The sequence below is a fragment of the Balaenoptera ricei genome, chromosome 13 (assembly GCF_028023285.1).
Source record: "Balaenoptera ricei isolate mBalRic1 chromosome 13, mBalRic1.hap2, whole genome shotgun sequence".
Classification (NCBI taxonomy): Eukaryota; Metazoa; Chordata; class Mammalia; order Artiodactyla; family Balaenopteridae; genus Balaenoptera; species Balaenoptera ricei.
The window spans coordinates 15,043,552-15,055,805 of NC_082651.1; the positions used below are offsets into that span (position 1 = coordinate 15,043,552).

Genomic DNA, 12,254 nt, shown 5'->3' on the forward strand with positions numbered 1-12,254 from the left:
TATAGTCAAGTCTTTTACTTAATCCAGTCAGACCATCTTTATCTTGCAACTGGAGCACAAGTATCGTCCACTTGTTGAAAGTTCACTTTACACTACACTTCACTTTTATGAAATACCTACATTAGTACCTGTTTTTGCTAACTGAAAGAAATCTGAAGAGGATATTTGCTTTTAACAAAAAAAAAGGCAAGATGCGAAAACAGCATTCAGCGTTTGTTTTGCAGAGAGGTGTTGCAGAGGCAGCGTGCATCCTGAGCAGTGAAAGCGGCCCCGCCAAGCTCCTTCCCAGGAAACTACACTCAGCATCTCAGCATCAAGGCGCCATGGCCTTGAGCTGTGTCTGTGAGCGTCTGTGCTTTATGTCTATTTATTTTGTGCATCCATTAGCAAGATGTGTCCTAGGGAACCTGCTTCTACGCTTGCAAAAGGTTTCAGAGGAAACCTCTACTTTCAATACTTTCGAATAGTGGGGGAAACTTGCATTTAGAAAAGTCCCACTTGTTCCTTCTTTCCTACCTTTTTAATCAGTTAAAACAATAAGAATGTCATTTTCTCATTCAACTCCAAAAGCTTTTCCTACTTGGAGTTAATTTTTATTTTGGTTAAGATATATACATAACACAAAATTGACCATTTTAATCATTTTTAAGTGTACAATTCAGTGGCAGTAAGGATATTTACAATGTTGTACAACCATCACCAGCATCTATCTCCAGAATTTTTTCATCATCCCAAACAGAAAGTCTGTAACCGTTAAACAGTAACTTCCAGTCCCCCTTCCTCTCAGCCCCAGTAACCATCATTCTACTTCCTGTCTCTACTCTAGGAACATGACTGTCCCTCATATAAGTGGAATCATACAATATCTGTCCTTTTGTGTGTTTGCCATATTTCACTTAGTGTATTTTCAAGACTCATCCATGTTGTAGCCTGTGTCAGAATTTCTTTCCTTTTTAAGACTGGAAAATATTCCACTGTATAGATTTGCCACATTGTTTATCTGTTCATCTATTGGGTTGTTTCCACTTCTTGGCTCTTGTGAATAATGCTGCTATGAACATGAGTCTACAAGTACCTGCTTGAATCCTTGCTTTCAATTCTTTTGAGTATAAACATAGAAGTGGAATTGCTGGATCATGCATTAATTCTATGTTTAACTTTTAGAGGAACTTTATCCAGACTACTGAAAATATTGTTCCACTGTTGCTTAAGATTATCCATGAATTTACAGTTTCCCTTGTACAACGTTTTTTCTTGCATCATGATGTGAGTTACTTTTTTTTCCTAAGGATATTCTTTTTTTCTTTTTCTTTTTTTTTTAATCCTAAGGATATTCTTAAAAGTTCCTTCAGCAAGGGCCTGAAGAGAAACTCTGGCTTTTATCTGAAAATGTCAGTAAGAACGGGGAAAATAATTTTGCTGTGTCTAGACTTATTTTCAGTCATGTTCTCTGGCACAGTAAGAGTGGCATCTACTTTCTTGACTCCCCCTGTTGTTGTTAAGAAGTCAGCTGTTAAGTCTGTCACCTCTTTGAAGATCGTATTTTTCCCCATTGTGGGTACTTTTAAGAACCTATTTGTTTTGGGTATTCTTTTAACTTATTACTGTTACTTACTACCCACAGGTGTGGATATTTTATTTATCTTGCTTGATTTAGTTAGGCTTCTTCAATCTGACATGTCAGTACTGGAAAAATTTCAGTCTCAGAATGTCACCCTCCCTCACCAGTCTCTTAATTCTCTGTCACTGATGGTCAAACCTATACTTTTCTGTGTCCGCCTTATAAGTTAACACTTCTTTACAGTTTCCTGTTACTCAATGCTGTCTTGTGTTATTTTTACCAATCTTTCAGTTTGTAAAAGAACTTTTTTCTGCCACTTAACTCATGTGCTGAATTTCTAATTTTAACCATCATGTCTCATTTCTGTAAAAGTTCTATTCAGCTTCTTTCCAAATCTGGTCATGTCTGGCAATCTCATTCTTTCATCATATTCCTATACTCTCATTTCTTCAAACAAACATACTAAACATTTCAGAATATGAAATAAGTGCTGGATCATTCCAGAACCTACAAACTTTGCAAGTTTCATAAATACGGCAGTTTCAGGTTTGCATTGACTCTTGCTCATGGTAGCTTTCAATTTTCATATTTGTGGATACAATGCATTTGATTGTGAATAACAGTCCTTGGAACTATCATCTGTGGGACTCCTTTGAGGCCTGGCTTGAAGGTGATTTCCTCTATAGAGAATCCAAGTTTTCCTCTTCTTTTGCCTATTGGAGATTTCTAATCAACAGTGCCAATTCTAGATCCAAAACTGTATAAAGAAGCTTCTGGTAAGAAATTCCCAGGGAAGACGTTTCCCACTAAGATAGGTAGATATTTCTACTTATTCTTTTCAGAAAACTTTGTTTTTGAAAGTTCATCCATTAAAGATTTTGGTTTGAAGAGGGCTGACATTAGGTGGGGATCTTTGATCTCCTACTCTGAGCTCACAGGTAAAAATCCAGGCTCTAGGCCTTGTCTACGCTACTTGGTTTCAATTTAATTCCTTTTAGTACAGCTACAGCTGGCCAGGAGAATCAATGAGCTATAGAAAAGTGGCTTCTTTATTTTATTCCTTCATAGAGATGATTATTTTAGATACTACTGTTCTAAAACGTCTAATAATTTCATTTTCCTTTGTAAACTCTTAAACTATAAAGGGTCAGAAGAGAGACAAAGAATTTTGATCTCTTACCTTTTGAGAACTATTTAACCCATCACTATTTGGTTTTTTGGTTAACTGTCACTTCTAAAGGTAGTTAATCAGTGGTGTTTCTTTACAGAAGTGTGACAGGAGTTTCAACTTGGCTGGGGAGAAACCTGTTTCCATGTTAGCATTGTAATAACCACTCAAAAATCACTACAGCATCAAATTTCTCTGCTTTTAAGATGAGTTCCTGGCGCAAACTCTTACACCTGTAACACTGATGAAGTGTGTGTTGACTCTGCAACCAGAGAATGATGCCAATAAACTGAGTCAGAACATTATATGAATACTTTAATGCAAAATGCTTAACACTTAAAATTAGCAAAGCTTCATTTAAATTAAAACTCCGTTTAACTAAAGATGGTTAACCCCAAGAATGGTGCAGTAGTTGACCTCTGCTATATAATGCCAGTCCTAAGGCAATACAACGTCCAAATGTCGGCGGTCGCTTCCTCCACTGCCCTTCTGAACCCTAAGGGGTCGGGGAGAGGGTACTCAGACACAACAAAACACAACCCAAATAAACTGCGCGGTGATTCCTAAGAGTTATAACCCATTTGACTAAGCTGTCCAACCACACAGCTGGGGAATAACTGCAGGTCTTGTTCCAGAGCTGATAAGGGGTTCTGTTTTTACAGCTGGGTAGAAGCTCTGCACTAGGTGAGAAGTCACAGTTTAAGGATGCATGTTCTGTAAATAGTTACTACATATACACATTTAGTGTCTGTAAACACTAGAAATATACATTAGACAGAGTACCCTTACCAGGTGGGTACAGTTTAAAAAAGAAGATGAGGTAACATGAGTCTCAAAGTCCACAGGATTCCTGCCTGAAGAGTTTGAACAGCTGCCAGTACTTCACTTCCAATGTGCGGGGGTAAGGCGCCTCTGGGACCCTCAGGGTTTGCCAAAGCTGGATTCACTGGCTTTCAGCATAGCAACCGCATCTTTCACTGCATGGTAGATAACATTCTTCACCTGAAAAAACGAGAGAAAATATGGTCAGCTTACCATGAAATCTAAAATCTGTCAGTAAGAATAAACCTTCCCCCTACCAATTTTATACCATGCTCTTGAAATTCAAAACTCAAAATTCAATATGAAATGTTAATAATACTTGAAAGGCCCCTGGCCTCCTTTAGGCTGTTATTTTATACACATTTTAAACCCATGCCTCCTTTGAAGAACTTAAACGCTCATTTTCCCCCTTCCAGAGGCTTTGATCCTACGTGGCCCTGCTCCCAGTGAGTGCAGACACAAGCAAGCCCCAAGGTACAGCTCTATTTTTCAGTTTATCTATTTCCCTAGTTTTCCAAACATGGAATCATACGTTAGATGATTCACTACTGAAAGCCTCTAAACCAAAATGAGATTTCCTCCATGTTTATTCCTCCTTTGCCTAAGTAGGCAGCAGAACTAGACATAAAGCCAGTTCATCAACTCACTGTACCAAGTGTGGTATGGCCAAGTTTGCTGATTATTTTTATAAGGTCAGTAATGGGCTATGAAGCCAGAGTCAGAGAATGCCAGGAATCACAGCCATTTTTACCTGTAATTTATCTTCATGATTTGTATGAGTCTGTGACAGATAGCGGAATTCCTGAGTAAGCCAGAAGCAGTGTTTAACATGTTCTGGAGAAACAAAATCTTCAGCCACTTTGATACAGCTATATAAGTTATGAACCTGGAAAACAACAAGCCACATCAGTCACACATGCCAAAGTTTGTAGTGTAAGGAGAATAAAGAATAAAGTAATGGTTCTTGCCTGATGTGGAGCTCCTGCTGGGATAAATACCACATCTCCAAGAAACTGCACGATAGCCCAGCCTTGAACTCCATACTCTTGATGAAGACGCTTTCTTAGTGATCGGTCTAAATACCAGCTCTGATCATGAATGGGATCGTGGTCTGCGGGGTTTTCTTGACCTTGCTCTTCTGATACCTAGAATACATTCCAAGTATTATGAAACTGAGTAACATGCTGGGTTTCCATGAGGGCATTTTGCCCCCTGGACAGTGTGGGCAGTCAGCCAGTAAATGTCAGGCCTTCTGTAACATGTGTCCCTGTTGGCAGAAAGAGAAAACAGCACTCAAAGACATTAACTGAGTGAACCAAGAGGAGACTGAAAGAAAATGTGGGTTCCCTTCTGTCATTTCCTATAAACCGTGACTGGCAGTCTGCATATTTTTGTAAACACTGTGTTAGGACAGTATTTTGGCCTAGGCTTTTGAATGTAAGTAGACTTAAGCTCCTTAGAAATAGACTTGCTACACTGCAGTTCTTAAAAATCTGTATTCACTTAACAATTTGAGTTATGAAACAGTCCCAAAGTTGGCTGTAGGTTAAACTTCTTTATTCTAGACCCAGTATCTGGCAGCACAGACTCAGGGTGACAATATCAAAGGAACAATATGGTGACCAGCAGGTTTTCTGGAAGAGTCAAATTATCCTTAGCTAGAAACATCTTGATTGAAGCAAATGCTGGTTAAGGGTCTAACCTGGCACCAGGCAACACCACTCCCCATGAACAACTGAAGAATACCAGCCACAAATATCTGGGCTGCAACTAGCAGCCTCAGTGGCGAATAGGTTAAAAACTGAATATGCCCATCTTTCCAGTTGCCTAGAACTTCCACACAGAACCCTTGCTGAACAACGTGCTAACTAACTACTGGAAACCTGGAATCTTCAAAGTCCCTGTATCCCTTTCCCGCATAAGCTAATGGCCACAGTAGGGTGTGAAGTCTTCCTGACCTACTACTAAATAAGGGTGGATAAAACCAACAGAGACCTTAGTAACTCACTTGCAACACAGCTATCAAGAGCAAAGAAATGACACATGGACTTCTGAAGTGCTTAGATTTTTAAGGCAATAAAAACAAATACATACTACGCGATGATCAGAGGAACTACCTTGAAGGTAGCGCACAAAAACCTCCAGGTGCGCTATGACGTAACACACAGACATAAGAAAAAAGATAAGTTTCCCTCTTTTCAGAGGTGTGAGCCTAATCATCTAGAAATCGTTGTTCCTTAGCAACCAGCTTCAGCCTATCCAATCTGAGATGCCCAGATCTAACTTTTGAAGCTGTGATTATTCTCCAGTAACCCAGTCAGGTCTCGACATGTAGTATAATACTGCTATTCTGCATATCTCTCTTCACATGCCATAGGGTAAGGAGCACACCTTTTTAAGAAATTCTCGTATCTTCTCTGTGTCCTTAGCAGCATATATGTGCCAGAGGGCTCCTGGCTTCTCTTTTCCTTCAATAAATCGCTTTATCGTGAGTTCATCAGAATCTCCATCTTGGATGGTTTTAAGGACTTCTGGAGCAAGAGGAAGCAAACATCAGACCACAACGTCCCAGCTCAGAGAATAAGCCCCACTTTTATGCTCAGCACCCTACCTTCTTCTTGGTCACACTGTCCTTTGGGAATTCCCACATAGACCATGACATTAGCTGCATCAGATACATCTAAGTGAAGATTTGTTGTTCCATATTTCCGATCTTCTGGAGTAATTAATCCTGCAAACAGAAAATGCCTTAAATTTACTGAGACAGCAAAAACTCCCTCAGTCTTTCCCACTCCCTGGAATACGTGGTCACAAAACTTAAAAGCTACCTTTCTAATCATGTAAAAGTAATGGAACAATATTTAATATTAAGTTATTTTATCCTTTCAACTTTGGGGAAAAAAGTTCTTATTAAATATTTATTTGTAAGAATAAAAAACCAACTCCTAATACTAGCACTTGTTTCTGGTGAGAGGCAAAATAGGTTTCCTCCTGCTGAGAACAACTAAAAATCCTTGATGAAATTATTTTTTAAAATATCTTTTTAATGAGTCAGTATGCTGGCAAGAAAAGAAGAAAGCCAAAACTAGAAAGCAGGACTCGGGAACGGTACAGTGGACTGTTGAGGTTGGGATCTGCCAAAAGGATGTTTGCTCAAGCAGGTGAGCTCAAGCTTCGGTTGACACAGACTAGAAGGACTCTGGGGTAAGACGTGAGTCTAACAGAAACCCCCTCAGAAACACGTAAAGCTGGGCCCTCAAACGACTATGGACTCAGTGCAAGAAGGAACGCTGCCCACATGTTCCCTGGATCCCTCAACTGTGAAAGAGGTGAGCCTGAGCACGAGGTCCACGCTGGTGCCCATAACCCGAGACTCTAACCTCTTACCCCAGGAGAAGGTGCATGTGTTCAGCATTCGCCCTGAGGCTCGTCAAGCCCTGCGGTTACCTTGGACGCACATCCTGACATGCGGTCACTGCTTCTTGAATGGGCAGCAGAGCCAAGTATAGCTCGGGGTGGGCAAGCCGAGGCTGTTTTCTAACCTGCCAGGCCCTGAAGCAGCCCTGTCTTGTTCGGAGGCCAAGGAACTTCTCTCTAGTTTGCAGGGGCCTGTGGTTTAGGAGCAGCTATACACAGGAGAGGGGACCTTATCATTTCAACCGCGGACCATGGCCCTAGGGCTCAGCTGCACTGTCCTTTCTTTCCAGTTTGCTGAAATATCAGCCCTAGGAGGATGTAAAGCAACAGATATTGGACAAAAATCATAGGATATATGAGATTTCCTTTAAAATAGTAAAGGAAAAATATAAAGGGAGGAAATAAGGAAACAATTATGGAAAAGAACCTGAGAGCTGTTGTAACTGGGGGATGAGTACAGGGGAAGTCACTGTCCTGGACTCTCACGTTTTCAGTGCATTTGGAAAATTTTCTATAGTAAAAAATGAACAAGTAAAATCTGAGAAGAGAAAAAAGCAACTAACAAGATAGAAGGCAAATGAATGAAATGAACAGTTATCCACGACAGCACGGAGGAATATCCAGAAGTCTGATTCCATTTATATAAAGCTCAAAAGCAGGTTAAATACTAAAGGATATTCTGCAGGAACACAACCATATATGGTAAAACTATAAATGTAAGGAAATGATAAACACAAACTTCAGGATGTTGGTTAACACTGGGGGCAGAAGGAAGGAGATGGAGCTGGGAGGAGTGAGGAAAGGTGAGCAAGTCTCAGAGCCTCGCCAGAAGCTGCTTGCTCGTTTGGCCGTTGCCAAACTGAGTAAAAAGTGTTCCGCAAAAGAGGAAGGAAATGACACCTACCCAGCCATCAGCCCAAAGTCCAGCCAATCCCAGCTACGGGTGACTGCACACTGATGAAACCAGTCTCTAAACTGAGAGAGCCTGAACTCAGACGGAACCAAAAACAACGGTCCCAGGGAAAGGATTCCCAGAAAATAGAAAATCCTGAAACAAAACACACCATGGACTTTTATGAAAAGGACACAAGCTGACACAGTAGGGGCTGCTGGGTGACAGAGTACTGGGGTTGGAGGCTGGGTCAAGCCTAGAAATTAGGAGACTTAAGTCCTCCTCCCGGACCTGCTACTAGATGCCCCTTGGATATCCTGATCAGGTCACCGTCCCCTCTATCGTCCTGAAGTCCTGGTCCCCATGTGTAAAACTGGTGCTGGAGCTGGAGCTGGAGAGAGGGTGACTATGTGGTCTTTCCAAAGAGCCTTTCACCCCACGTTGTCTGTGGAGGAGTCACAGCTCAGTCACCCAACTTCTGAAAAACGACTGCTCTTTAACGACGTTTATGATAAGGTGTGAGGGGTTTGAAAATGAACACGTTTTCTTTATTTTCAACCCCTAACTGCTTACTCTGAACGGGAACAATTTTGATAGGAAAAGCTAGTAGAGAGTAACACTGCCCTCTATCTATTGGTATCTAGGAGGAAAAGAGCTGCTGTCAAGCCATTTAAACCAAGCAGACTATTTATTTTGAAAACTTCTCAGATAACCACTTCTACCCTATAAAGCTGCATAATTTCTATAAGGCATGGATAATCACTATGCAACATTACACCATTTGCTTTAGTGGAAAAATGCTTCCATTTACGTAAATTCATTGCAAATCTTCACTGTGAACAAAATATGCCCCGAAGTCCCAGCCATCCAGCTTCTTTGAAGGGCTCAGGGGAAGGGAACATCCTGGGCATCTAGACTGTGGGAACTTCCCAAGGTAAACTCCCCTCTTGGAATGTTCCCTGACCTCACTCCAGGTGGTTCCCTGGGCCAACTCCACCGGAACAGAAGAAGTCGGGGGCTGAGGTCCAAGCTCCTCCCTCTCCCAACAGCATCTGGAGAACATGGCAAAGATGCCAAAGACTCTGGCTTGCCACCCTCAAGTCTGAGAGACTGGAGCTGGGATCATTATGGGAGGAAGGAAATAAATCGGAGAAATACAATTCTAAGGGTGTTTTCAGTACTAACTTAAGTAACTAACTACTACCCACCAACACAGAACACTGAATTTAAGAGAAGCAGTTGCTGAAACAGCTGGAATGCTAGCAGACTGACCTAAACGTCCGGCAACATTAAAACAATTAATAAAATTACATTCATTCAATTATGTACCATGCAACCGTTAAAAACGATCACACTGAAAACCATTAAGCAACATGTAAAGATTTTACTGTATAATATTAGGTGTAGGAGAAACTTTTTAAATGGCCTATGCCCTACGACTGCAACTATGAAATGGAAATATACATACACGTGACCAAGGAGTGAAAGGAAATATGCAAAAATGAAGACTACTGCTGTGTTAAGGGTTAGGATTATAGACGTTTTCCATCTCTCCCTCCCCAAAAATCAATGTTCCAAACATTCTGACTTGCCTTACTTCTGTAATAATTTTTTCAAGTGAGCCACTTCTTCCTTACCATAAGCATTATACATCTTGGGACCCAGATCTGGCCTAACAAAGTAGTTTGGCAGCCTTGAGGCCAAGTTCAGTTTGCCATCTCTCCTTGTGTACTCAGGCAGTGGAATGTTGGCCATCAGATCATCAAACCTAGGACAAGAGAACCATGAAATTTGCAAAATAAGCTTATGTTTCTAATATATCGTGGGATTTGATTTGTTCCTTCTATACCAAAAGGAACAACAAAAATATCTGTGCTCGTGAAGATGGAGATAGCTATCATTAACAACATTTAAGATTAGCATATGGTATCACTTATATGTGGATTCTAAAATATGATACAAATGAACCTATCTATAAAACAGAAACAGAATCAGGGACATAGAGAATAGACTGGTGGTTGCCAAGGGGGAGGGGGTTGGGAAAGGGTAGGAGTGGTAGTTTGGGATTAGTAAATGCAAACTGGTATATATAGAATGGATAAACAACAAGGTCCTACTGTATAGCACAGGGAACTATATTCAATATCCTGTGATAAACCATAATGGAAAAGAATATTAAAAAAGAGTGTATAGATATGTATAACTGAGTCACTTTGCTGTACGGCAGTAATTAACACAACACTGTAATGCAACTATACTTCAATAAAAAATAAATTTAAAAAAACCAACATTTAAGATTAGAATTATAGTGCTTATGAACAAAGACATCTTCTTTCTCTCCTACAACACACATATATATCAAAATGATCTAGAATACTGCAGACAGAAGATCTGAAAAACAAATTCCTGATGATAAGAAGTAACATTAAGGGATATATTATTCATTAGTTCTGAGGATTCTCTGCAAGGTTCAAGCTCAATTCAGGAAAATGGATCTAGCAATTCCGCTGTCTTGTCTAAAGCAATGATATCACTGTATGATACCCAACCCCAGCATGTCTGATCTCACTCCTGCCTCCAAATCAGTGCGTGCACGTCTGAGCCGGCCTCTTCTCTGGCGGAGCACTACAGCGGAAACGCGTGGAGTTTTCACTAGTGAGCCAGATTTAAAAGTCAGTAACTTCATCTCACCACCTCAAAAAAAATTCATCCTACCAAGTCAAGGACAGGATCATCTCTCCCCCTCCCCATAATCGTACCTGGAGGGCATCATATCTCGAAAATCTTCTCCTGGTGGCCAGTCCTTAAGTTTCAACACCATGGGCTCTTTTTCATTTTTCAAGCGGTCTGCAAGGGAACCAGAATTACTGAATTGCTACTATTCATAACTCGGAAACAGACCAAAATCGATGGCAAATTAGCACTTTAAGCCTTAACAATGCAAATAAAACTTATCTCTGCAAGATCTTCATAACCTGACACATTTGATATACAAATATTATTTTTCTTTAATATTCCCCTCCTGCAAATGGCCAATCATTTTATTTCTACAGTGCCAAGAAATCCATTCATACCCAGGAAGCAGCAAGGGGTAGCAAAATGAAGATCACCAACTAGTCTGTGTACAGCCCTGCCTTTTCTAAATGATTATTCAACTGCTACTCCTTCTTTGAGATTTCAGCCACTCCCTTCTTTCTATTCCACACAGGCGGTGTTTTGACAGATCCAATCTCCTCCTATACAGTGTTCTAGAAGAACTGAGCAGCTCCCCAACTAACAAACAGCAATTTAACAATCAAAGCACCACAGATTTTAGAAAACCCAGTTTTCTGAGGCCAGCATGAAATAGAAATGACTTACTTTGCTCAGAGAGACTGAAGCTACCTGATGTCCTGTCCAGAGACAACTAGGGTTAATAGGGCCCACTTTCCCCCGCCTCCCCATCTTCTAGGTGACACATACAGGGTTTAGTCAGAACTATTTTCTTCTAATAGCGCAGTTACCCACTGCAGGTAATGTGAAGGAACCAAGAACCAAGGAGCTCTAATTGAAAAAAATATGTTGACGATTATGATTAACAGCAATGGTAACTATTATTTCACTTCTTGCTGTGTTCCAGCCTCTGCTCAGTGTTTTAACCATTTAGTCCTTACAACTAAATCCGACATCCCAGCGAGATTCGGCACTATTTAATATTTCTACTTTTGGATGAGGAAACTGACAGATGCCTGAGGCTGTCCAGCTATTGAAATTAAACAGCAGAACTGAAACTGGAACCGAGTTTCAAACCTTATATTCATGAGGACTAACATCTGTATAGTGTCCTATAGTCAACCGAGTCCCATAACCTAGTTTGAACAGTTGCACACTCCAGGAGACAAGAAACACAGGAAAATACGGGTACAGTGTATGTGCAGGACACCAGTGGCGTCTCAGCGTGGGTGGGGTACTGGGGGTCTGGGCAGCAGAATCATCAGTATGCAAGAGGCAGGCTGCGGTGGCCTCTGGGCTGCCTTAACCATTTGCAGGCATGAGGAAGTGTGAGCCCCAGAAAAATGCAATTACCAAGCTCACGTACACAGCAAGTACATATCAAGAGTCAGGATTTGAACCCACGCCTAACTGGAAAGCACACTGTAGTATGTGTGCCCCTCGATCCCCTTTCAAAGGACCTGCTGCCCAGACACAGCTTCGGGGTCTGCGTCAGCTGCAGAGAGCCGTCCTGCCAGGTCACGCCCTCCCTGGGGCACCGGCACCTGGAGACCGAGGGAGGTGAGGGGATAAAGGCCCCGACTTTCCCCACTTCAGCCCAATCTGAGACAATGAGAGGCGATGCCTGCTCCAGAGCTCCCTGCCAGACTGGCGGAGGCTCCGCTGAGCCTATGCCGCAGCCA

The 12,254-nt window shown here is 41.3% G+C and overlaps 1 protein-coding gene across 3 annotated transcripts in view; it reads right to left on the minus strand.

Annotated features, from left to right (window-relative positions):
* Positions 1–3,027: 3,027 nt before the first annotated feature.
* KDM3A (lysine demethylase 3A) overlaps positions 3,028–12,254 on the minus strand; it is a 54,560-nt gene continuing 45,333 nt past the window's right edge. For 2 of the 3 annotated variants that reach the window (XM_059942135.1, XM_059942137.1), the window contains exons 20-26: positions 10,620–10,707; positions 9,498–9,628; positions 6,163–6,282; positions 5,943–6,082; positions 4,520–4,696; positions 4,303–4,437; positions 3,028–3,731 (exon numbers count right to left, since the gene is read on the minus strand). In XM_059942135.1, the coding sequence (XP_059798118.1) occupies positions 3,651–3,731; positions 4,303–4,437; positions 4,520–4,696; positions 5,943–6,082; positions 6,163–6,282; positions 9,498–9,628; positions 10,620–10,707 (872 nt within the window). In that variant the 3' untranslated portion in view covers positions 3,028–3,650. The remainder of the gene's footprint in view (positions 3,732–4,302; positions 4,438–4,519; positions 4,697–5,942; positions 6,083–6,162; positions 6,283–9,497; positions 9,629–10,619; positions 10,708–12,254) is intronic. The other variant, XM_059942138.1, reaches the window with a different exon arrangement.